The sequence below is a fragment of the Periplaneta americana genome, chromosome 1, assembly GCF_040183065.1.
Source record: "Periplaneta americana isolate PAMFEO1 chromosome 1, P.americana_PAMFEO1_priV1, whole genome shotgun sequence".
In the NCBI taxonomy this organism is placed as follows: Eukaryota; Metazoa; Arthropoda; class Insecta; order Blattodea; family Blattidae; genus Periplaneta; species Periplaneta americana.
The window spans coordinates 176,556,106-176,584,050 of record NC_091117.1 but is presented as its reverse complement, the minus strand read 5'-3'; the positions used below and the strand labels follow the sequence as shown (position 1 = coordinate 176,584,050).

Sequence of the window (27,945 nt, the reverse complement as noted above, 5' to 3'; positions counted from 1 at the left end):
ATTCCTTATTTAACTGCGCTTTTTAAATAGGCTACTAATTGTATTCAAATTTCGTGAAATGACAATATAGATACAATGAAGCAATGGTGAATTGAAAATTACAGTAGAAACCAAAGTACTGACATAAATATAACAGCATCTGCAGGCATTGAACTTAAAATCTTTGCAGAGAGAATTATTGCGCAGCTGCAGCTTATATTATTATGACTCGGATATGTAACAAAATTGAAGAAATTGGTAGTAAAATCTGACTCACATTCGTAAATCAAGACATTGGCAGATTTCTTTTAATTAGAAATCACAAGTCAAAATATTGTATATGGAATGTCTGATAGCTGTAAGAAAAACGTTTTGGCTGAGATATTTGACACCAACTCTTGATTCTATATGAGAAGTGCTGTCGTGCTCTCAGCTGATGTTGTAGACCCAGCGGTAAACATTGCGCCACAGTCTGACATGGAGAGGCAGAAGATTGGTGTGCATACGGAGCTGCGATCCAATCTCGAGGTAGTTACCAGTACTCATGGTAACTGGTGCCCAGGACACTGGTATGAGGTCGCTTACACTGTCAGTCGGATTTCTGCATAAAATTGAAAATTGGGACATGCTAGTTTTTAATATAAATGTATTAATAGAGTATAAACGCATCAGCTTATCTAATCTTACTTTTCTAACATAATCACGTTCTTATGTGTAATGAGATATATTTGATTGTGACAGGAATAGAGGTACAGTATAGACATGTTGATTACACTGCGTACTGGTAACAAATTTTAACTTTTTTTTTTTTTTTTTGCGCTGGGCATGTAATACATGTTTTCTATATAATTTAAGCCTCCTGAATACGAATATGACAATAAAACAGTTGTTGGTTACGGTTTTTGAGAAATTTTCGAATTTATATCTATTCAAAATATTGCTTTATATAATGACAATAAGGTTAAATATTCACTATTCAGAAGATTACAGCTTTCTTTTTCTGCATTTTATTTCATACTGGGCACTAGGTAAATCACGAGATGAAGTTCAACAATAGTCTGCTAGCATATTGATTCCCCACTATCCCTGATATCTTTTTTCCATAGTTGAAGTTTCTTGATGAAGGCATTCACTATGCTCATCACTGAAATTGTCACAATTCTTGGGGAAAAAGTCAAGATGAAAGTGAAGGAAGTGAATTTTGAGGCACATGTTACAATCCATAGTTTCATACGCCAAGGGTAAATTTTGCACTAGTTCTTCATAATTCTCACTTCTAGGGTTACCCAGAATAGTGATATACGTTACAAGAGCGGTATGTTGACGTTTTCATGGTCGAGGAAAAGATTGAAAAAGCGAAACGTAGTTGAGCTTTTTTAATTTCCGAGAACATGAAAACAAACATACCGCTCGTGTATCGTACATTATTTTGTGCGAAGATCGTTTATTACATACCTGAAAGACGAATTTCTAATTAGTTGCAATGAAATCTCCATGTTGGTTTCTGTTTAATGTCGGCAACTTCGGAAAACCAAAATATCTTTCTTCAACATTGTTGCTATAAAATGTTTTCTGTGTTTACTATACTCCAGCAGGCCGTGATATACGTCTGTCTTTTTTTCCCCCCCCAGTCTATAAATGCGAACTTAAAACAAACGGTAAGGTTATGTAATGATTTATTTTTCATTTTAATATTTTAACAATATTATTTATATAACATATTGTAGTAATAACATCGGCATCTGGAATCTTGTTGATTTTTTCACGGCTTCCTTAATGTTACTTGTATCAGGAATGCAATAAGTTTCGTGGAGTAGTAGACTTTACTTAATTTTTGCAAATATTTAAGAACAATAATTAACATTGCAATTCAGGTGAAATTGCAGTGGTAAGTTTCCAATTTATAATTATTACTATGTTAAACGTCTCTAAAAATAATATGTTAAAAGCCTAAAGCAGTAAAATGAATGTCGCGCTTAAGCGGTAAGAAGAGGGAAATTGTTATGTGTGTTACGTTGGGAATACTGAATGTGGTATTTCACACTTACCGCATATTGTTTCTGTGTGGAAAACAAGCAAATACGCACGATCTCGCACAAAATTTAATACAACCTCCTTGAATGCAATCCAGGCAGCTTTCTCTTTTCCTTCCAACAAAGATTCGAAGTGAGTATCCTTCATCATTTCTCTAATTTGTGGTCCATTGAAAACTCCCTCTTTTATTTTCGAGTCACTAATAGCAGGAGACTTTTCCTGGATATGTTTAAATGCTTCAGTTTTATGATTCATCCCTTTAACAAAATTCTTTATTAACCCTAACTTAATGTGTGAAGGGAGTAAGATTACTTTACTTTGAAGTACAAGGGTTTGATGTATAATATTTTTCTTCCCTGGCTCTAGTGATTGTCGTTTTATTTTATAATGCTTATCTCGAGCGTGACTGTCCCATTCGCACAGAAAGCAACAAAATTTTGTGTAGCCTAATTGCATTCCAAGAAACAATGCTACATCATTCAAATCCGCACATATAAACCATACGTAATTTGAATATTATCATTAAAGCATACTTTATGGAAATACACGTCTCACACAGAATACTAACACCACGGAAATCTGCTGGTAAACTGAAGCGATTTCATATAGCGAATCTATTTCTCCCCCTCCAAATGGAACCGAAAAGGGCAATAAAGCAATTTCCGCTTCTAGAAGTCGTTTTGACAAGGTGGTCTATTGCAAAATATAAACTACAGTAATGTAATTAAAGCTCACAGTGAAAGAAATACACATCTCAAGTAAAATCAGGTAAACTCAAACGAATTCATACCGCGAACCCCCCCCCCCACTCCATATAGACTCGTAAGAGGGCAATAAATAATTTCCGTTTCTACAAGTGCTTGTAGGCCTAACATGGTGGCCTACTTACACTAACATTGTTTTCACATAATGAGTCGTCATATTTGTAAAACAAAGTAGTTACACACGAAATAAGGTGATTTTTTAAATAGAATGTATATAAAATTACTTATATTGTGCATCTTGAAAACCGGAACTGATGGAACATTTTGCTTGTTATCTTTGAATTCAGGAGGTGGAAATTAGTAAGAATTTGTTAGTTTTATGTCTGGCGCAAAATGGCTGTTGACCAGTGTTATAGTCGACCTGGTTGGCGAGTTGGTATAGCGCTGGCCTTCTATGCCCAAGGTTGCGGGTTCGATCCCGGGCCTGGTCGATGGCATTTAAGTGTGCTTAAATGCGACAGGCTCATGTCAGTAGATTTACTGGCATGTAAAAGAACTCCTGCGGGACAAAATTCCGGCACATCCGGCGACGCTGATATAACCTCTGCAGTTGCGAGCGTCGTTAAATAAAAAACATAACCAGTGTTATACTTGGAGAATGCCGTCAATGTTTTTCAGGAGACATTGAATGGTGCAACATATGCAGACTTCCTCAACACAACACGTTGTACTAACTGCTCGGTGATGTCCCTCATGTTATAAGGATAGCAATGTGACTTCAATAATAGCTCACTTTTCGCTCATCTTTCGACAACTTGCTGACCATTTATTTCCCAGGTGGTGGATTGAACGAGAAGGACCAATAGTTTGGCCATCTGATCTCCTGGCTTATTTTCAGATTACTTCTTTTTGTGTGAGAGAATTAAATAAATCGTCTACCAAGTGCATCCAACAAAAAGGAAGACGTGAAAGAAAGAATCAGAGCAGTCTATGGGTCTCTCAGCAGTGCTGAAGTCCTCCAAGCAATCCAGGACATAAGAATGAGATCACAAAGTTGTTTATCTCAGAATGGTGGATATTTTGAGCACTGCTGGAGAGTGTTACGTGAGAATGAGTGTTCCCAATATCGTAATAAGTGAGATACCGTATACAATTTATTTTTCTGTTTTCTTTGATTGTGAATAAAGCATGAAAGTTAGAAAAAAAATGGTAAATTTGTTTCTCTTTAGGAGTTATATTCAAAGATACTTTACACGATCTCGATTCTTATTTGATAATTAAAAGTTGACTCCCATTGGGCTAATCAGTTTGTCCCCAGAAAATGGAAATACCGCCAATCAATTCTTTATATAGGTTTTGTTAGCAAAATTTTGTTCGCGAACACCCAGTGTCATGTAGTTTTCGAGAAAAAAAAAAGGGTGATATAGGTGCTTTGAAGCACTATATACGGAGTAAAAGTGATATAACTGTGCAGATTGAAGGGTAAAATAGAATGTCTATATTATTATTATTATTATTATTATTATTATTATTATTATTATTATACTAATAATAAATCTGTAGCCAAAATTTTTCTGGTAATTTTCGATTTTCCAAAAATAATTGGTATCAACATGGTGTCATAATTAACCATCTTGAAACCGAAAATCGCTTTTTTTGAAATTTTTGTTTGTATGTCTGTCTGTCTGTCTGGATGTTTGTTACCTTTTCACGCGATAATGGCTGAATCGATTTATATGAAAATTGGAATATATATTAAGTTCGTTGTAACTTAGATTTTAGGCTATATGGCATTCAAAATATTTTATTTAAAAGGGGGGTTATAAGGGGGGCCTGAATTAAATAAATCGAAATATCTCGCTTATTATTGATTTTCATGAAAAATGTTACATAACAAAAGTTTCTTTAAAATAATTTCCGATAAGTTTTATTCTGCACAAAATTTTGATAGGACTAATATTTAATGAGATAAATGAGTTTTAAAATTACAATAACTACGCTATCTAAGGCGCTGTACTGAAATAAAAACGACTTCGTCTATAAGGGGCCTTGGACAACAACAATCGAAAGCTATTAAACATACCCTACAGGGAATGTTTCTGTGTTTGTATGAAGTAATATCGGAAGCTAATTAATTGTTTAATTATTATTTCACCATTGGAAAGTGTAGTTTCTCTAGATGGACATAATTCTACAATGTTATTACAGTAACTTCTGAAACATATAGCAAGTAATATAAAGTATACACATTAAAACTAAATTATATATCAATCTTCATTAAACTATGGTTGCATGTAATAACAATTAAGAAACATGTTAAAGGAATTGTCATTGCACCAAATGATTGCTCTCTGGACCAAAATGATCGCATTTTAATTACTTAAATACAATTTAAATTAAGTAACATATTAAACGATTTATCCTTCTATCAAACACGAATGTTCCCTGGATCAAACGTCCTATTTTAATTACGTAATTACTTTATATTTATTTCTAATAGGTGCAGCGGAGCACACGGGTATGGCTAGTATAGAAATAAATTGAAAACCTATTTATGCGTTTTTGTAATTAAGTGCATGGTTAATGAGAAAATTAGGCTGAAAGTCTGCGTAGTATGGCAACAGCACTTCGCTGGCTCACGTAAAAAAACACACACGCTTGGTCTGAATAGCAGAGTTCTTTCCCTCAGTCACTCCAGTAGGTACAAAGCCATAGGTCTTTTTCATACATACCCAGTACGTGCAAAGTTTGTCCATAATGTCGTGACAATGTCAATCATTCTGTGATCCTCTATTGTTCCTGTTAAATTCGGCGACATTGAATTGCCAGGGAACAAATACAGCATGTCATCTCCATGGCACATGCCTGAAATGGAAATACAGAGCCTTTCTCGGTCGTGTCTCCTATTACACGGAGGCTGTCGGGCTGGCCAGTCAGAGCGGTAACTCCTGCTGTATGCGCATCAAGCTTGGCGCATAAGTTGTGATATTAGCATAACTTCAGGCTGAGTGCAGCCCTTTTCGAGTTAGTTTGAACAGTCGTGAACGTGCTAATAAAGTATTACAAGTAGTGTTATTAGTGCTTTCCTATAATTTTCATAATGCCTGAAAATAATTATGTACACATTACAACAATAGTAAATTATGCAACGAGCATATAATGGTAGTAATTAAGACGCGAGTATGTTTGTTTATGAAACGAGCGCAAGCGAGTTTCATAATTTTCATACGAGCGTCTTAATTACCATTATAGGCAAGTTTCATACGACTTTTCATGCTCGACCATATTTCTAACTTCAAATTATTCAGAAGTATTCATGTTATGGTTATGTAAGTGAGGAGCGGAACTGACCTTCTAAATTGTGAGATGTGCGTAGACGCAAAAGTATTGATTTTTTCCGAGGAACGAATGTCATTGACCTTGATATAATCTAGAGAATAACATGAACATTAGTCTTGATATAACCTGGAAATTGATTTAGAATTGAAAAACGGGATGACAAATTGAATTTATTTGAATATTATTTACAATTAACGCTAATTATTATAGTAACAGAACATAACCTTCTGCGACAGTATTAGATTTCCAGACTCCGTGACTTTTCGCTAGTTGTCTTTCGATTGCATATCCGAGAATAATCGATATTTGCGCTTTTATAATGGTAAAATGGTGATTTATCATTGGCTGAACAACTGAACTATAATGAATAGGTGTACTTTAATGAGGTGCATTAAAGGGCTACTACCAGGTGTATAATTACTACATTTCGGCATGGTCGAGCATAAAGAATTTTTATTTACACTTAGTATGTGAAAACAGTCTTGCAGGGAAGTTAAAAGCCGAAGACTTGTAAACAAATTTAGAGATACGTGATCTGTTCTCGATGCGAAGGGTAAGAAGGCGTGTGCTTACTGAGGAGAAACTAGACTAAATTGGAGAACGATTAGAACATACTCTTTAAAAATTCCTCCAACGCCTTGCACAAGAAACAGGAATTTCGATGAGCTCAGCAATGCAAGAAATTAAAATCTTGAAACTGAAACAATGAAAGATCACTGTTGTCCACGAATAGCAGCCAAGTGATCATGATATGTGGTGAAATTTCTGCAATTGGGTGTTGCGGAACATTAATGATGAGTAATTGATTCATACTTAATATTATTTTCTGAAGAATCATGATTCCATTCATATGATCGTATTTCGACGCAAAATAACAGGTAGGCTATTTGAGCACAGATAAATCCGATTTTATACACTAAACTTCCTTGCATGACAATAAAATCGGAGTATGATGCGCAGTAAATGCAGACAGAATAATAAAGTCTACCTTTTTGATAGTACCATAAATGCAGAAAGATACAGGAATGACATACACCATTTTTTTAATAATTGACTGCCATAGAATGTCGGGTTGGATATTTCCAACAAGACTTTGCCACAGTGCATACAGCAAATGAGTCATTAAATTTCATTCAGGAATTTTTTAACGTAGAGTAATTAGGGTAACTGGAATCATGGCCCTCACGGTCCCCTGATCTGACAGTATGTGATTTTTATTTATGGGAAGCTTGAAAAATAAAGTGCATGGAACAAATCCCCATACTTGAGAAGAACTGAAAAACATTATCAGTCGAGAAATTTACTCAAAATTGGGAGATGAATGGATGTGTGTGAACGATAATTTCTTAACATACCAGAAATGTGTGGGTGTAGCTGGACATTTTCAACATCTCCTGTCATATGGTACGTATTTATTTTCATTGTAATTGTAACTTTAATTGTGAGGACTTGAATCAACTGTGGAGTATTATATCCGATTCGCCAGGAATTGCCGCTGTAACTGGCCTAACCACCAGCCGCCGGGAAGCGGGCGACATGATCAAGAAAGGCTTTATATTATACTGTATTATGTTACATTACATTATATTATGCAATATGGGTGAACCGTAAATACTTTAAACTCAAAATGCATAGGCTATCTATGAAAGAGTAGTTGCCAATATAGCCTATGTATTTTAATTATTCTAAGTGGATGTATTATTATTTCATTAATAAATCATTTTTAAGTAGATAAAAAGTTATTAACAAAAATAAAAGCACTCTCAATTCTAATGACTGTAGCTTCATGATGCGTGCTGTTTCATTACCTGGATTGCTGAATTAATTAATTAATCAATCAATGGGGAGAGAGGAGGAAATATCAATTGAAAGGTACACGATGATAATCGCGTCCTTGCAACGATTCTTGGAACTCCTGGATGGCTCAATATTATCTGTCTTTCATGATCCAGAGCCGTCCACCAGAAAAAGACTCGGACATTTGTTAAACCGAACATTGAACCACTCCGCGAGACGGAAGAGCTTCGCGTACTGTCTATAGCGCAAGGCGTTAAGTAGCAATATATCATTTCTATTTTTCGTAACCGGTTGTGCACGACTATACTCTGCATGCTTTCCATCATATCAGTACATGCCTTACCGTAGTTATGCACTGTTTTCCCGCATACCATACTGTGGTTGAAGGATCCCGCGTAGTTGAAGTAATACATATACACATTTTTGTTGCCAGCTGCAACGTGCAAATTGACGGACAAGTTTAGAGGATACAAGAAGTAACTGTCTGTATACATCTGGGAAAAAGAAAAAAAATATTATGATCTATATATTATAATATAGCTATAATTTAAAAATATTAGCAAACAAGTGACTGGAATCTCAAATTCATATCCAGCTAGTTCAAGGGAAGTTTAATGGTAAACAAAATTAAACTAAATTTTAAAATATTAAAGATAAAAATTAAAAGTAGGCTAGGCCTAAATGGAAATTAAAATGTAAGTCATATCCCCCATGGAAACTGCCTAGTACATGACATACGTACAAAATACAAGTATAGATGCCACAGTTGTGGAACAGTGCACAAAAAAATTAAAAGAGAACGAGTTAGTATGTAATAAAATTGTATTGTCCATTTTAATATATGGAAGTTAAACATGTATAGGCCTAAAAAAAAAGAAAAGAACAAAACCTGTAAGCAGCAAAATCAAATTATTTAATGTGAAAGCTATAATAATATGGATGGTATTGAATATTGGTGTTTTAAAATTTAAACATAACATCGTGAACATTTGTGAATTACGCAATGAAATGAAATAGAACATGATGTGACTACTGTTCGCCCAACAAATGAAGAGATCGTGTGCGGGAAGAACTTCAGGTTCCGTCTCTACCTTTAATATTTCGCTCACTCAAGTAAAGACAGCTTCGGATAGCTTATGAGTGTTACGAACCGATTTTAGAAAGTGGTGGAGAGGGAAGAGATTGAAATAGATGGAGATGATACTATATAAGTAGAGAACAGAAAAATATGAAATTTCATATTTTACACCGTTAATCGCAGAGTATTGAGAATCATACTTTTTGTGTTTCGTCATGAGTAGAATCGAAATGGGTGTAGCTACAAAAGTTCTGAAATTCAGTTACAAATATCAAATTTAAGGTACGCTGAATTGGCAACACTAACCGTCATTAACTTTGCCTCGTGCTTCCTGCATTAGGTTACGTGAATATTTTTTTTAATTTCATATTTTAGGGTTATGGATTTCATATTTCGTCAAAATTTTCTTCATACTAATAACGTTTGATGTGCGATTTGTAAAAGACGTGTCAAAATATAAAGTGATAGGAGGAAGAATAGAAGAACAACAAAGAAATGGGTACGAAATCCATAAAATAAGTGAAAAAGAATGTTTTTTGCCGAAATCAATAGTAACTTTGATAAAAAAAAATATCAAATATATTTTCATGTTTTCTGCTGTCTTTATTTGAGTTCCTTTTAGAAATAACTTGAGAGTACAAAACTTACATTTGCAACATTGTTAATGGCATCTTGATCGATGTGACTGTCTCCGAAATAGAACTTTCGAATGACGTCTGTCATGTAACTGAAGTTCCCTTGGCCACTCATGTAGTTGGTTTTCATCACCAAACTGTCGAAGTGCTTGTCCAGTTGCATTATGTCCGTCGGATCGGAATAGATGCCTGCATCATGTGTAACGAAACACTGAGTAAAACTTAAACTTATGGCTAACTACTTAAAACTGTTTTCATTAACGCTTATCTACCATAAGCGTTACGAGTGATATGGGGAATGGGGTTACCATATGCCCTGGAAAACCGAGAATGTGCCGTTTGTTGTGGTGCCCCATTCATCTTGTGCATTAACTTACACAAAACGAAAGACGACTGACGTCCGTACACGTCGTGTGTTGTGTGTATGCTGTCTTAACATGTAAACAAATGACAACAACTGTCGACGCCACAATCCACTACAGTGGCCTGCACGTTCTCCGGACCTGTCGCCACTCGACTTCTTCTTGTGGGGAACTGTAAAGGACAGTGTGTACCAGAACATTCTGACAACATCAGACGACATGCAGCAACGCATTCGACAGGCTTGTGTGTACATTCAGCCAGCAACATGCCAGGTAATCATACGGTCTTTCGGGGAACGCCTTCGAATGTGCATTAATGTGAATGGTCACCATTTGGAACATCTTCTGTGACTCTCAAAGCATGGGAAGTACGTTTTTGTTTCCTTTTGTTGTTGTTATTGATTAGGAAGGTGACATTGTGATACATTTTTGAACTCGTCTTAATGTGTTTAATCAATGTAACATGATTAAAGTATGTAGTGCTATGCAAATCAAGTCTTTCAGGTAAAGCTCCCTGTAAAGCAGATTTGAATAATTTCAAGGGAAAAATTGTTCCGGGGCCGGATGAAATTATTCAGATCTGCTTTACAGGGAACTTTACCTGAAAGACTAGATTTGCATAATATATGCGTCACTGTGTACGTTAACAGAAAACCACAATTCCAAGTCGCACGGAGATTGTGTGCGCTCGATGTGGGTCTCTGGCGTTTCGTCAGCCCGCGCGAGTTGTGTGGATATAAAGGGAAAAGTTGAGACGGTGTCGGGTGGAGTTCCCGGGTAGCTCAGTTGGTAAGAGCGCTGGTACGTTCAACCAGAGGTCCCAGGATCGATACCCGGCCCCGGAACAATTTTTTCCCTTGAAATTATGTAGTGCTATTTGAAAAATTGATGACATCACGTGTATCTTGTATCATAATATAGTTAGATGCACCAAATCTCCACACTCATGTTAACCTCTCGTTCTAACATAACGCTCAAAAACAAAAATTCCAATACCTATCCAAACAAAAAATTTATAATAGGTGCACAAGATAAATGGGACACTCTGTATATTGGCCGAAATTTCATGAAAAACTTTCTCTTCCCATAAGGACTCGAACCAGCGCTCATTTCGTAAGCTTATCGTTAGTAGTGTATAAGGCACGGTACCTTAGACCACTCAACTACGGTGCGGGACATCTCCCTTAAATAGCTGCGCAAAATTAGTTATATAAATAGAAACATTAGAAAGTGTCAGATAGCAACAGACAAATTTCTCAATATTAATTTATCGTTCTGCCTCCCGCTGGACAGCGAAAACTGCAGCTCGTGTTCTAAATATTAGTGGAGAAAAATTCTCTCCGACGCCAGATCCTTGGTTCTACGTACCAAGCGCTCCAACCATTGAGCTATACTGAAGTGCAATCCACAGCACCGGATCGAATCCCTCGTCCACACCTGTGGAGTAACTGTCAGCGCGTCTGGCCGCGAAACCAGGTGGCCCGGGTTCGAATCCCGGTCGCGGCAAGTTACCTGGTTGAGGTTTTTTCCGGGGTTTTCCCTCAACCCAATATGAACAAATGCTCGGTAACTTTCGGTGCTGGACCCCGGACTCATTTCACCGGCATTATCACCTTCATTTCATTCAGACGCTAAATAACCTAGATGTTGATACAGCGTCGTAAAATAACCCCATAAAAATGGAATCCCTCTCCTGCAGTGTTTGTCCCTTTCTGGCCTGACCCTAAATTCGACATGTATGTTGACATTTTTATATTAAGTCAACTGCCATTATACAAGGAGCGCACTCAGTTGAGTGACTTGGTGGCCGGGATTCCACATTAATATGCAGAAGAAGAATCTACGTAAAGATTAATTTTTTGGTTCTACAGATGTCAACATATATGTCGAACTTGGGAGTCAGGCCACAAAGAAAAAAAACACTGCAGGAGGGGGGTTTGATCCGGTGCTGTTAATTGAACTTCGGCGTAGCTCAATGGTTAGAGCGCTTGGTACATAGAAACAAGGGCCCGGGTTCGATCCCCGGCGCCGGAGCGAATTTTTCTCCTCTAATATTAATTGTTACTGAAACAAACGTATTCTGTAGGACCAAAAATTAATCTTTCCGTTTTCTATATGCTGTCTCTTGGCACTAAATTCGTAGCCATGGTCCACTGTCAAAAATAACCAAACAGAGCGGAGATTCGGATGAAGTATTAGGCCTACACATTTGAAAAATGCATCTAAGTCGTGTTGACAACGTTTTGCTTATTTAGTTTAATTTTCCACAAAATTACTGAGAGGGCCGCAGCCCTGTAGCACTTATAGACGATCTTTCATTTTATATAAGAACGTATTTTTCATTGTACAATTTTTCGCTTTTTATACCCTACGCAAGGAAATGTTTCTACTACTATTCTTATACTGTGTGTATGATGGAAGAAGTGTATACATTACATAATGAACATAAAATACAATCAAGGCTTAGAGCAGACTTCGAGAGACATATTGACTTATCTCACATTGTGACACGACGCAACCATCATGCGCTGCAATTCCGGCCAGCCAAGGAATATTTGCTGCTCTTCTTGCCTTGACGAGGTTAAACGGCGTGTCTGGCATGAACTGTGTAACTCCAGTAGACTCCACAACTGGTGGGAATATCGTAGATGGAATGTTAGCCCACATCTGTAAAGAACCAGCGCAATATAAACCCCACGTCTTTCTTGACTGTTGAATGATTGCTGTGCTCACCCGACTAAATCCACAAGTCCTGCTAAGAACAATGAATTCAGATCTCGACAATATAAGCACAAGAAACGAGCGAAAGGGTAGAAAGATATCAAATCGAATTTTAAACGCAGACTTACCTGAAATTCTGAAAGTGTTCGCGTTATCACGGAGGCATTCCGAGTGCGCAGACATTCTGCTAGTCTGGTCACAGGCCTACTGGGACAGCCCACTAAAGAGCCAACTTTCAGGGCCCTTCTGCGAAGTACTTCTATTGGTATTAGGGTGTGTGGACTGAAAGCAGTTCCGCTTTGCGAAATGGCGCGATGAAACAGACCTACAAGATAATGATAATGATTAATACTTCAGAAGAGAACTTAAGATGATTGCACCCTAACACGCCGGATAAATGCTTGCAAGCATTAATTTATTATGTAATAATCAACTAAAATACTTATTGTCACTTTACCTAACTTATATTAAATAATCCATTAATGTCCATCATACGAAATATACACAGTGCAGTATCGATTATAAAATTGTTACAGTATAGCCTAGAAAAATTATCTATTTTGGTTCGAAAGCTAGCATATTTTTTTTATAAGATACGTATGCACTATCGGGATTGTGGAGGGGCCCGGTAAATATTTTTATATTTAGGAAAATAGGGATCTGCGGTTTCAGACTTACATGTAATGGCGTGAAATATTTTTTGAGCTAGTACGCCACTGATTGAGGTATTGGAATTAAAAAAAAACTACTACTGTGGGACTCGAACGTACTACCTTTTGGCTTGAAGTCTGATGCGTTATTCGTTACAACATAGATTCATGCTCATAATTAATTTCCTTCTTAGGTACAATAACAAAAATGGATGAGGATCAAACTAAAAGCAGTGGAGTGGCTTACTGTCTGATTATTTGCCGGCAATTGTACAGATTTTGTAAAAGCTAAATTTTTAAAACACGGTTGATTGGTTCATAACAGTTGCGCTTCATTCAATCCGTAATAAGGTCCTAAGCCATCCCATACCATTCCTTATCTCTCCTTCAATTTAATACTGGATTATGAGTATCAAATATACACAAATTTACCAACTGATAACTCATATGTTTTTCGTCGGAGATTCTGGGTTTTCAATTTCAAATTGCTTGTCTAAAACCTCTAACCAGTTATATTTATTTGGTTAAATTCTTAAACATTTTGTATATATGTATGTTTGAAATTAGTTCTTAAAATTATGAAATGTTAATCAGTGAGACTTTTTAAAATAAATTATTAAAATGTTGTTATAAATTAGTTCTAAAACGTATGAGGCCCTTATAAATAAATCTGATACCAACATCGTGGAATAAAATGTATTCACATTAATATTAAAGATTTTATTAATTTGTCCTACAGAATAACATCTGTAATATTGACAATTAATATTTGAGGAGAAAAATTCGCTCCGGCGCCGGGAATCGAACCTGGGTCCTTGGTTCTACGTACTAAGCGCTCTGACCACTGAGCTACGCCGAAATCAATCCACAGCACCGAACCGAACTCTCCTCCTTCAATGTGTCCCGTTTGGCCTGACCCCAAGTTAGCCACATATGTTGACGATTTATGTCCAAGTCAACTGCCATTGAAGGAGGAGAGTTCGGTCCGGTGCTGTGGATTGAATTCGGCGTAGCTCAGTGGTCAGAGCGCTTGGTGCGTAGAACCAAGGACCCGGGTTCGATCCCCGGCGCTGGAGCAAATTTTTCTCCTCAAATATTAAGTCACATTAAATAAAAATTGGTCCTAGCTAATTTCCAAACTTTGTTTCAACAGAGTAATGATCAATATGTGGTAATTCTATAGTTTGTCTGTACCTAGATTGTAACTCTAGTAATACTCATATCTACACAAGTCATAACTCTCGGAGCAGCGGTTCCCAAAATGGGGGGTCGTGTAAAAAGCTGAGGGGGTCGCGAGATGATTTACAAAATAAAGGAAGACGCCTTATAAACTTACATTTATTTTTCATTTAGAACTGAACATAAAACTAAACAAAATCTTTAGTTATAAAGTAAAAAGTAATTAATGTGGTAAATGTGCCTGTTTTTTTTTTAAGAAAGTTGTCTCTCAAATCTGGACTAAGCATTCGATACACACAGTGATATCATTTTCAAGTTAAAGGCGATTTCTCACTTTTGTTTTGATGATAATCATAAACCAGAAATTTATTTTGTATAATGTGCCTGTTTTTCAGAAAGTAACTTCTCAAATCTGGACTAAGCATTTCATACACACATTTTAAAGTTCAAGGAAATGTCTTCACTTTTGTTTTGATGGTGAACATAGACGAGAAGCTCATTTTGTATAAATAAAAGGGTACAAATATTTAAAAATTTAAGAATTGCGTAATTTTGCAAGCTCGAGGTATTCTTGCATTATTTTGATCCAAAATTGGTCTACGCTGTTCAAAAAAAAAAAAAGTGTAATTATACATTCCACTTCTAGGTACATATTTAAATGAGATTTTCCTTCATAATATCTGGAATTTCAACCAGTTGAACGTAACTGCCTAAAAACGGATTCACCTTCTTTGTGACAATCGTAATTGTTTTGAGTTTTTTCCGAAATGTACTAAAAAATTGTTAATTAAAATTATGGAAACTTAGTTACATGTCCGCAAAAACACAGTATTTGCCTATCATATTAGCGAAATTTTCCATGATCTCTTTAATACACTGGAATGAATCAAATATCTTTTCGTTAAATGATATTGACAGTAAATCAAGTTTCTTTGTAAACCCATTAATTTTATCCCTGGCTGTTATAATGTTAACATCTCGGCCTTGCATACTATTATTCGAAACGCATTCAGTTCATTTTTATGAAAGGACTGGGCTAATAGCTTTTTATCCCCCGATCTACTGCCTGAGCATGTTTTCAATTGATATAAACAATAACACAAAGTTTTAGGCAAGAATTGACGTTGTTTTGGAAGAAAAGAAGCTTAAAATATGATAGAAATATAAAAAAATCATGTCCCGAAATATTATATATATATATATATATATATATAATTAAATTGACCAAATGGACTGAGTGAGTTTTGGTATCATCATCATTGGCGTGACGGTTCTTTTAGTTTGACCTTAGCTTCCCTTTCAGCAGCCATCCATTCACTTCGATTTATGGCCCTTGCTTTCCAATTCCTTATACCTATCTTTCGTAAGTCTATCTGTATCTCATCCAGCCATCGTTTGCTGACTTTCCTCTTACCATCTAATTTAGCATTTAATATCATTTTGGGCAAATGTGTATCGTTCATTCTGCATACATGGCCCAATCATTCAATACGTCTAGCTGTAATGTCTATAACTATACCATATCTTTATATAGATCGTATAATATTTTATGGTTAGTTTTGGGATCACATTCTTCAATTGGAAAATAGGTTTGCATATATTCCGATTTCTCGTCTTGTACGCTACAGGTAGTATATTAAAAGTTCTGTTCTTAACTGTAAAACTCTTTTCAATACATTACCCCAAGAAAGGCATCTTGCATGTGATAAAGAGTATTTTCATGTGACGAACCCATACCTTTACAAATGTTGCTGAAAATACGAGTTTGCAACGCCCTTCCTTTGATGAAATTTACCACTTTGTATTGAACTATTACCGCAGCGCCACGGTGGTAATGGTTTGAAGTACTAGAAATGACGTTTACCTAACATTTCGTGTAATTGTTGCACCATATATAATTCAATTTGGTCATACTATGGGTGGTATCCACTTATTTTTAGTAAAATTATCATTATTTTCGATTTTACAAGGATTTATATTTTTCGAATGGGGTTTAGTACCGCTACGGCAGTGGGGGGGGGGGGGATTCGCAATAAAAAGTTTCGACCGAAGGTGGATGGCGCCTTCAGAAAATTTGGGAACCACTGGTCTAGTATGATGCATCACAAAATGTTTACACATAGACTATCTATCGGTTGCTACTAATGACCTATGTATCTGCCTTACACTTTCATCCGAAATTAAATTTTGAGCATTAATGGGTAAAGTTGTGTTACTCTTTGCTGTGATACTATTGTTGTATTCTGCTCAGTAACATAATGAATAATTCACTTACAATTCTCAGTATTGAATTATTTTTTGCAAAGAAATCATTAAACTCAAGTGTCCATTTGCTTGTTCACCTCTACTCATTGGTGACAACATGTGATAGTGCACGCTGATGCTTCCAGCGCTGTTTCCGAATATTGTAATACTTTCTGAGTCCCCTCCGAACTCTTCAATGTTATTTCGAACCCAAACTAGTGCTGTCACTTGATCTTTCAATCCGTAGTTTCCAGGTAGAATTTTGTCTCCAGTACTGAGGAAACCTGAAACAGTCACAGAATTTTTTCAACGTAAGAATATGAAACGTATGTTAAGAAATACCCCCAGTGGCATTAAGTAACACTTAGGCTAAACGAACCCATCGGAAATAAAACTTCTATAATGTACTGTTACTTTAAATTGCAGGAAAAAATGAATTATAGAAATAATAATAATAATAATAATAATAATAATAATAATAATAATAATAATAGTAATAATAATAGCGGTTTATTTATTCTGGCAGAGTTAAGGCCATGAGGCCTTTTCTTTCACTTAACCAGAGGATAAGTAGCCTACATGAACGAGTAAAATATTATTGCATTAACTTTTTTTTAAGTAAGTTTCTGTGATAACACAGGTTTCCTCAACCAAAAAGATACCTTCTTTCTCCAGTTCTCTCGACCTATCCAGTCTTCACCTGTCAGGTTCCCCCCTCCCAGAAAAATAATTTATAATCAGGATAGTGTGATAATTTTTGGATGAATTGGGACTTTCGGGAGCTGAGATGAGATATTTCTTAGTTTTGTCCTAGCAACTAATTCTAGATTCATGTCCGGGGATCCTGCGCAATGCGATATCTGTTGGACCGTTATTCACGCTAGTATCCTGCACATAAAAATTCACTTACCTAGCGGCCCAAGTCTATAATTGAGGGTAACCAGCACAACGTTGTGATCCAGTAAATATGTGGGCTTATATAGCTCACTACTGCCAGAGCCGCTAATGTATGCTCCTCCGTGAATCCAAACCATCACTGGCAGAAGAGTGTCATCTTCCTCGGGCAGCTGTCGGAACATCGCTTAAGTTATTTCAATATTCATACTTAAATTAACATTTTTATGTATACAACATTTACTTTTCTTAGCTGTAATCAGCTAACCAAGTTTGTCACTATAATAAAGTCAACGAGTCTTTGGGTCCAAATGTAAACAATGAAACTATATTAACCCGCCGTAACTAGGACCTAATATAGCCTACGGTACGCAAAACATCCGATCCCATAGATATGGACACACGTGCTTCATGGTAGATCAGCAGAAATAAATAATAATTTCGATCCAATACACGTGTCCCTTTATGACAGAAAGAATTCTATTTAAACATTATAAAATAGTTTATTGTTTGTTTACGTTGAGTCCACCGCTGTGGACCGTGACCAGCGGGCCCGGGTTCAAATCCTGGTTGGGACAAGTTACCTGGTTGAGGTTCTTTCCTCTTTTGATGACAATGTATATAGAGGTATTTTTTTTAAACAATGGTTTATAAATGGCAAAAAATATGATTTTGTACGTACTGAGACCTGAAGAATCCAAAAATGGGGAAATAAGTACACGGTGCCATTTAAAAAAAAAAACAGACTCCTTGGCACACTCTTTATAAATGAAAAGCAACATGTTCAAGAAACATGTTCAAAATATTTCTTTTTTGATACCTTACAACTCCTGTATAATTAAGTTAGTTTCTTCATAAAATTAGAAATAAGAAAGTTACAAACATTGTTCCATACTTTTTACTCACTCTGTATTTATAATAACATAGTTCAGACATCATCTGAATCACTTTTTGCTGCTAATAAAACTTGACTCACTGTTGGTGGTTCATTATTTACATAAAATTGATGAACATTTCTTCGCACTGCACTTCTTACAAATTCACCACTAACTAATTTTAATGCAGGCTTCTTGCGTTTCTTTTTTGTTCACCGGCAATGTTAATTTTCCTGTTTTTCATATTTCAGAGCGAGCAGCATTTATATTATTCACAGACACACCTGTCAACTTTGCAGTCAGTTTCATAATATAAATAATAACCATCCTGGAGTACTTTCCACATAATCTATAAAATACATTCGCAGCGTTCAGCCATTTTGCAATCCGTAATTTGATTCATTGTTACTTAGAATTCCCTTTCATGTCTCATTATGTTAATATTTCTTTATTTGTATAAAAACTCCAATAACAATCAACTCAAATATATTATATTATATTATTTATATTATATTATTATTATTATTATTTTTTTTTTTTTATAGCTGAAAACCCGGGTTCAAATCCCGGCGCCGGAGGGAATTTTTCTCCGTTCCATTACTCTTTCATCGTATGCAACTCAAATATTGAACAACTGTACATTCCTTTACGTTCCACCGGATTATTCTTCCTATTGCATAAGGGAACTAGATTGTTGAAAAGCTTTATAATCAATGAATAATAACCTCCGCCACGTGCATTTATTTACATCAGGACCCAAAGATTCGCTGAATTGCTTATACTGAAAATATGCATTTTTTTTTTTTTCTAATAGTAATAGTATTCGCTATAACAGAGATTCAACTTTAGTATTAATTGTTGTAATTTAGACGTTATTTCCTTGTTAGAGATGATGACCATAGCAACGGATGCTCATGAAAGATCTGAAAATGCGATAATAACTTAGGCCTACTGCTGTTACTACTGTTATAATCAGACAGCGGATTTTCGGTCCCTACGCTGCGACAAGACGTCTGACGGAAGGAGCATAGCTATGAGTTCAGTAACCTCCCTGCAATTGACGTACACCTAATGTTCAGTATAGGGACCGAAAATCCGCTGTCTGGTTATAACAACGATTCAGTGGGTTAGTATTAATTAATTCTGCAGTGCTTGGGAAAAGTGACGTAAGTCAGTTTCCACAAACCTTTTTTGATAATTTATTGACAACTTACACTGGATTATGTCGATTTGATTTTTTTCTGTATGAATTATTGTAATGGGAGAAATACTTAGGCCTATGTATTTTTTTCCAAGCGAGCAGATGTTCCGTAAATTGTCAATAAATTATCAAAAAAGGTTTGTGGAAACTGACATGTGTCACTTTTCCCAAGCACTGCAGAATTAATGAAGTAGAGTGACACGTGAAGTCTCAGAAGACTTTACGACAAGAGTCGCTTCTCGTTTTACTGAACCTTTGGGGTGTGCACGTCGAGATAAAGACAGTCCTCCTGTCCAGTGACGTCAGCGCCATCGCTTGTGGGCTGCAGGCACGCAGGCGCATCCTGGGTGGCGTCCCTGGTGCCGAGCCACGAGTCTGGAGGCCGCGGCGCCTGGAATAAAATCTTGCTCTGTAGATTACCGTTGTGCGATTCTAGCGCACAAAATAATACTGGGTGTTCAGTTCAAAGTGTGTCATGGCTCGCTGTATGCCGTCATGTGGCTAGCCGATGAGCCTAGAGAATTCAATCTTCCTACACTTCCGCAGAGGTGTATAACCTACGAGGCAGAGAAGTTGCCTAGCAAGTACGGCGTTCATTCTGAAGAGTACGTACCGATACGTACGGTAACGTCGGTAGTGGCAGGAATGTGAACTGTTTGGAAATACGTACTGTTGGAATATGGGGAGAGGGTTAAGACGATTACTTACGTATTTGTTGACATTAACTTCGACGGTCAACATGGACACGGAGCATTTGATTTGTGTTGTGGAATGTTACCGTACGCAACAGATGATAACAAATATCCTGCGTACGACTTACCGGCGCAAAACACAGTTCGAAAGAGGTTATGGTAGCACACAGACCGTACAGACCGCCATCTGTTGCTACGACGTTCAAGTTATACCGTACACGTTCTCAAGTTCAGATTGAAGAACGCCTTAAATAATAGGCAACTTCTCTGACATATAAGCTGAAACTCGCTTCAAATCGGTGACCCAACAACAGTGACGTCATGACACACTTTGAAATGAACACCCAGTAGATGGTGTAACTTGTGGAGACAGCTCAGGCGGGAGGTGCGTTTTCATACATACGATCCAGAGTTGCACTTTGGCATGAATTCGGCTGCTGTTATACTATCAAAATTCTTTCACAAAGATCTTTTATAAATTATATGACATTGTAATGGGTTTTCTTTTATAAAAGTTTATTTGATAAAAGATCTTTTATAAAATGTAAGTGCAGCTTGTTATCTTTGATAAAAGATTTCTATACCTTGAAACAAATATGGTGGAAAACAAATATAACTGGACTGTTGCAACCACAAAAATTCTGATATCGGAGTATAGAGATATTTGAGAGTCGTCCCAACCAGGGTTTAATAATCGGCCTACTAATCAATTCTAAATGAATATTTATATTTATTTCAATTTTTTCTTTAATAGAAACCCTAGTTCGGTAGTCTATCATTGAGAAATTTATTGGAAATGCAACAAACAATTTAGGCTACAAGACAAATTATATTTTATAAAGAATATAAATGATGATTAATTATGCAAATCTATAACCTCAGTGCAGTGGAGGATATGTCCAGGGTTCTGTCAGGAACTTTTAATTTTCGGAAGACTTCTAAGGACTCTCGTGGGATTGTGCCTCTAGCCCCAATCATAATTCCTGTAACGTCCCATGTCTTGATGTTATATTTGGTCCCAAAATCACTGCAGAGATAAATTGCCCGTTTTTCTTTACAGACTTCTCTAGGTTGTTCCTATGTAAATAAATGTTGTAAATAAATAATTTTATAATGTAATATTAATATAAATATTATAGACGATATTTGAAACGCCCCCTGAAAAGATGGACGGAGACCGTAACAGGCCACTAGGCCTAATACCTCTAAGGACGATGATGATTAATATTATATAATAATAGTATTTTATAATAATTTGTATAAATTTTCATGTCCTCGCATTGTTTGTCTTTCAATAAGTTCTGATGTATACCTCTCTTATCACGTCTTGCAATCCATGGTATAACCTCTGACCACATATTTGTATTGAGATCAGGGGTTTAACCCACAGGCGTTTTTTTTTTTTTTCAGTAACATGCATATTGTAATAATTGAACTAATTGTAGCTAAACAAGTATAATACTGTTCTTCATTCATGGTGTTATAAACTTAAAGTGTCAATATTAGTATAAACAAATCATAAACTTAACGCGTAAATATTTGTATCAACAAATCCTCGAAACACGTGTTCACTGTTGTGGAACAAGTGTTAAGAGAACTTTTGTTCCTAATTTTAGGTTACGTTTGTTAAAATCTTTTATAAAAGATGTAGTGTAATATATCCCAAATCCTCTCTTTTTATCAAAGAACTTTGATATGTAATAGCAGCCTTCGATATCCGCTTGGGTTGATTACCTGGTTGAGTTTTTGCTGAGGTTTTCCTCAACTGTAAGGCGAATACGATGTAATCACATGGAGAATCCTCGACCTCATCTCGCTATGTACTATTTCGTGAAACCAATTCCATCCACACCAAATAACCTACTGTAGTACCGGTAGCTTATATAGCGTCATTAACTAACCGACTAAAAAGACAGCGCATAAAGCATGTAAAATATGTAGAGAACGTATAGGCGGGGTCCATTCACAGTTTAGTCAGTTGAAAGCTTCTCAGCGAACAGAATCGTGCTTAATCTGTGAGATTTGTGGTGAACAAGGAGCCTGCGGGGCAGGAATACTTTTAGTAAGTGGTTTCCCCTGACATTCTTATTCTGAAATTGTTCCATTATCGTTATAGTCCTTATACCATCTCTGAATTGTTGCCATATTTCAGAAATTGCATTTATTGTAACGTAATGTACTCTGTCACAGTCATATACAAGACATATATGTTGTGTAATCTATTTAGGCGATATAAATTTATTCAGACGTGTACATTATGTAATCAGTGTAGATGGCGCATAGACTAAATAAATACTTCAGGCCTATACCTAGTCTGTGTGGATTATTAGTAGACTCTGCACTCAGTATACTACAATGAACTGATTATATAATTACGTACTCTATGCAGTCAGAATATTATTTAACTTCCCACAAATAATAACTAACAGATTGAACACAATCACTGAACCGTTGCTGTTTGGAAAACAGAATGGTTTCGGACGAGATAGAGTCTGCATAGATAGTGTATTTACTCTGCCACAATAATCGAGAAACAGAGAATTTAACATTTATATTTAATATCACATGGCGTTTGATAAAGTGAATAGGGCATAGCTTTAGATTATCTCATTTGAAGTGGGAATACAACAACAATTAATATGTGCCGTTCAGGGCTAAAATGTAGATAAGAATGTTAAATTTGTTACTAAATTGTGTTACGTGTAATATTTAAATAATTAAAGATCGAGTTAATGCATTAATTTCTTACTGAATGAAATTAAATGAAATTATGATTTATTTAACGACGCTCGCAACTGCCGAGGTTATATCAGCGTCGCCGGTGTGCCGGAACTTACTTATTGCCTTTAAAGAACCCGGAGGTTCATTGCCGCCCTCACACAGCCCGCCATCGGCCCCTATCCTGAGCAAGATTAATCCAGTCTCTATCATCATATCCCACCTGCCTCAAATCCATTTTAATATTATCTTCCCATCTACGTCTCGGCCTCCCCAAAGGTCTTTTTCCCTTCGGCCTCCCAACTAACTTACTGGCTTTTAAGGAACCCGGAGGTTCATTGCCGCCCTCACATAAGCCCGCCATTGGTCCCTATCCTGAGCAAGATTAATCCAGTCTCTATCATCATATCTCACCTCCCTCAAATACATTTTAATATTATCCTCCCATCTACGTCTCGGCCTCCCCAAAGGTCTTTTTCCCTCCGGCCTCTCAACTAACACTCTATATACATTTCTGGATTCCCCAGTACGTGCTACATGTCCTGCCCATCTCAAACGTCTGGATTTAATGTTCCTAATTATGTCAGGTGAAGAATAAAATGCATGCAGTTCTGTGTTGTGTAACTTTCTCCATTGTCCTGTAACTTCATCCCTTTTAGCCCCAAATATTTTCCTAAGCACCTTATTCTCAAACATCCTTAACCTATGTTCCTCTCTCAAAGTGAGAGTCCAAGTTTCACAACCATAAAGAACAACCGGTAATATGCTGTTTTATAAATTCTAACTTTCAGATTTTTTGACAGCAGACTGGATGATAAAAGCTTCTCAACCGAATAATAACAGGCATTTCCCCTATTTATTCTGTGTTTAATTTCCTCCCGAGTATCATTTATATTTGTTACTGTTGCTCCCAGGTATTTGAATTTTTCAACCTCTTCAAAGGATAAATTTCCAATTTTTATACTTCCATTTCGTACAATATTCTCGTCACGAGACATAATTATATACTTTGTCTTTTCGAAATAATAATAATAATAATAATAATAATAATAATAATAATAATAATAATAATAATAATAATAACTTACTTATGGGTTTTAAGGAACTCGGAGGTTCATTGCCGCCCTCACATAAGCCCACAATCGATCCCTGTCCTGTGCAAGATTAATTCAGTCTCTATCATCATATCCCACCTCCATCAAATCCATTTTAATATTAACCTTTCATCTACGTCTCGGCCTCCCCAAAGGTCTTTTTTCCTCCGGCCTCTCAACTAACACTAATAATAATAATAATAATAATAATAATAATAATAATAATAATAATAATAATAAACTTTTTCGCGAAGCGCTCGACACTTTAGGCCTACTATTTACGATTAGACTCCTGCGTTCCAGGATACTGATGGTTTAACTTCCTAACTGCCAAGTCAACGCCTTAATTTCCAGGGCTAATCTTCATCGAAATGTCCCATATATGTATATCGGAGAATTTATTCACCATAAATGTTGAAATCGAAAGTAACATTCGATATATACGCAGTTTCCATTGTTTACCTCAAGTTAAACTCGCGTAGTGTAAACGTAAAATCATTGCCTACGACACAGCATCATCTTAAGTGAGTTTACTTACCCTGAATCGCAGCTTGCCGACTGGAGGGGCTGCATAGGGCACGCCTAGAAATGACACGATTTCACGTCCCTTGCGAGTAATACTGCGGACGCCTCTAAGGACGCCTTGCTCTACATCCACCTTGGGGTCGTCGGCGTGAGGCCCCCAGCTGTCTTCGCGCACAAATGTTATAGTGATGACCAGGATGAACAAAACCGTACCCACTGCCAGCACCAGCATCGCCACCGGCGCCCTCAGCACCTGACACATTTCTGGGAACAAGTGAGAAGCAACTGCCTTTAGGTTCAGAACACTAGACCCGAAAGCACGAAGCAAGTCGAAAACTTCAATATACGATTTCATATTCTGTAGCAGCCATATGTTGATCACGTCTGAGTTCCATCATACACCGTCCCTGATGGATAATTCTGTTCTTATGCATATTCCAGACATTCTGTACCTTCTAAAATACTCTTTGTACAGTACAAACTTTGACATAAAGCACCCACCTAACATAGCATATACACGGTTTTGGTATGGATAAAATAAAAACACCGTAAAACATATACTACTGAATTTTATTTGTTGAAACTTCGTGCATATAACACTAAAAGATGGGAGATTCCTCAGAGCTCAACATGACCCTCATTGCGCACACTCCACAACTCATAACAGTGATGCAATTCAGCCCATGTCCGTTGTAACATAAGAGGGGTGATTTGTTGAAAAGCTTGAGTAATTTTTACTCTTAGATCATCAATGTTCCTGGCTTTCTCTGAATTAACAATGTCTTTAACAAAACTCTACACGAAGAATTCAGGAGGGGTTAGATCTGGGGAGTTTGGGGGCCAAGCCAAGAGATAGCTGCTTCTCGTAGTGGGTTTCTCCTATGACCTCCTACATGTTTCTTTAACACAGAACCTGTTTCTACAAATGTCCGATACCACAACATTATGGAATCGTATTTAGGTACATTATGCACACCACACGTCGGAATTCCCTTTGAACTCTTTTAACACTCTCAAATTTAGCATACCAAAGAACACATTGTGTCCGCTGTTGATTTCTAGTAGTTATTTTAATCATCTACGATTGTCATGTGTCCTTTCAGATTATGCATTGTAGATTGTCATATATGGAAACTCCAATCTTTTAATCATAATATAACCAGCAAGAAATTTTTCCTACTATCATAATAGCTTTATAATAATAAATTAATATTATCCATATCCAAACTGATCAGACTGTATTTTGCTGATATTTAAACAAAAAAACAATATATTTGAGGTCTTTCTGAATTTAAGCATTTTACGCCAAGAAAAACTCAGTTTAAAACTGACTGAGAGCCAAAAAATGGCAATTCCACCAAACAATAACAATGGATATTGCCACGGTTAAGAACGAAATCGTCAACACACTATGAACCATAATGATGAAAGAATAATATTTATTTCACAGAATAGTCTGAACATCTGGGATGCTACTGACTGGTAGAAATGTCAAAAACTGTCATTTAACAAAAAGGAAAAAATCCCACAAGAAAGTGGAAAATATTGCTCTACGTGTAAAACGTGAGAAAACATTTTTAAAATGTTTTAATGAGATGTTAAATTAGCTACCGGTACATTAATATTTCTCGTAGTGTTGCCTTTTTTTTTTTTTTTTTTTTTTTTGTCGTTCCGTGTAGATATTGAAGTAAATAAGAAACGAAGTAAAATTAGATAATATAATGAAGTGTCACTAAATAGAATCAGATTAGGAAACAAATCAAAGTATTTGAACTCTCATCGGTTTTACAGTCACACACACTTCAATAAAGAGAGCGCGTCTGAAACATTAAGTAAGCAGACAGTGATGAACAGAATGCGATTATTTGTCAGAGTGTGCCAAAGTACTTCAGGAATTGCATATTCCAGTCACGTGTTATTTCATTGCAGCGTTATTTAATTCTCCTCGCAAGATTGCACCTAATTTCAGTGCTTAAAGAAGATGACGGAATGCAGATAATATGAGTAAATTCAAGAAAGGGTGGTGACGTTAATTTCAAGAGAATAAATAATAATAATTTAGAAAAATAAAGTCCAAAATATAATATGATGTAACATAGGTCTATTTAAAAACTTCAATTAGAAAAACAACAAATAACCTCTTAGGAAGCAACATAATTTAAAAGTCACGCCAATAGAAATTTATTCATATTTTATTACTCGTATATTTATTTAAACGATAAAAATTTAAATTGTACGTTTATTTATTTTAAATGTATAATTGTTACTTCCATGTTAACTCTTTTGTCTATTTCCCCTTAGGAATGAGCAATTGTGCTCTTCTGGGGCCTTGAGCGCAATAAATTTAACAGAGACACATTTAATGTTGTTATCCGAAAGATAAATATATATATATATATATATATATATATATATATATATATATATATGAGTAGCTTAATATCAAAGACGGACATCTGTAGTCTTCATAGTTTTGATCTAGAGGCACTTTTTTGTTTCACAGTGTTCTTTGTAGTATTTTATCACAATTTATTTTTATAAATGTAGTGTTACAGTTTGTATATAGTTTCACCATAACTGAAAAAAGCTTGAAAAAATATATAAAAATCCACATTATCCTAATTTCATCTGAAGGTCAGATGTCCGCCTTTGATATTAAGCTACTCATATAGAAAAGATAAATCGCATAATGAATTCTTATACATAACAGTTACGTAAACGTTGGTTTGCAATTTGTAATTATGCTTTCTTCATACTTAATGCTAGAGAGAGACATGAGCCTAAATCACTCTGATATGGGGCGGGAAGCATTGCTCTTCTATGCCCCCCCTCCCGTATCTCCGCCTATGCTTAAATCGCATTGTATTGTAAGTCTGTATTAAAGACGGGGTAAAACACGATAAAAAGAGAACGAAAGTGTATGAAACGATTGGGTTTCCGACTACAACCCTAACTAGGCCTATTTGTGCCTCATTCCCTTACTTTCCGTGTAGCCTATATAGTGTATCGTATTGTGAACAAACCGACTGTGGGACAGATTTTCCTCCAGTAATTACTTAACCTGCTATTCATTTCATTATTGTTCCATTACCATGTCACTGTCTCCTATCTCTGATTTGTTTCTGCAGTCTGAATCTAGCCTCACCTGCGTGACGTGCGTAGTCTCGGTTCTTGCCCGTATTCTCACAGTCCGCGGTCTGCTCATGGCTCCTAGTGTTGGACGT

The 27,945-nt window shown here is 36.2% G+C and overlaps 2 protein-coding genes across 2 annotated transcripts in view; one reads left to right on the top strand and one right to left on the bottom strand.

Moving 5' to 3' along the window:
• The window catches only part of Cubn (Cubilin), a 300,325-nt gene that overhangs the window by 180,254 nt on the left and 92,126 nt on the right, over positions 1-27,945 (top strand). The window lies entirely within an intron of this gene.
• Positions 87-27,945, bottom strand: LOC138704674 (esterase E4-like). Its single transcript, XM_069832801.1, has 11 exons — positions 27,867-27,945; positions 24,735-24,985; positions 19,946-20,083; positions 17,633-17,789; positions 16,821-17,006; positions 12,778-12,974; positions 12,430-12,595; positions 9,580-9,755; positions 8,197-8,347; positions 5,450-5,582; positions 87-580 (listed from the first exon to the last, which is right to left on the bottom strand). Exons 2-11 carry the CDS (start codon positions 24,981-24,983, stop codon positions 409-411), a joined length of 1,725 nt encoding a protein of 574 aa, XP_069688902.1. The 5' UTR covers positions 24,984-24,985; positions 27,867-27,945; the 3' UTR covers positions 87-408.

Bases quoted from the DNA above. Each gene is read 5' to 3' on its own strand.
- LOC138704674 (XM_069832801.1), bottom strand. From the start codon at position 24,983: ATGTGTCAGGTGCTGAGGGCGCCGGTGGCGATGCTGGTGCTGGCAGTG. The intron at 20,084-24,734 runs GTAAGTAAACTC...ATTTTATTCCAG, and splicing joins TCGGCAAGCTGCGATTCAGG to GCGCCGCGGCCTCCAGACTC. The intron at 8,348-9,579 runs GTAAGTTTTGTA...TCTTTTTCCCAG, and splicing joins CCATTAACAATGTTGCAAAT to ATGTATACAGACAGTTACTT.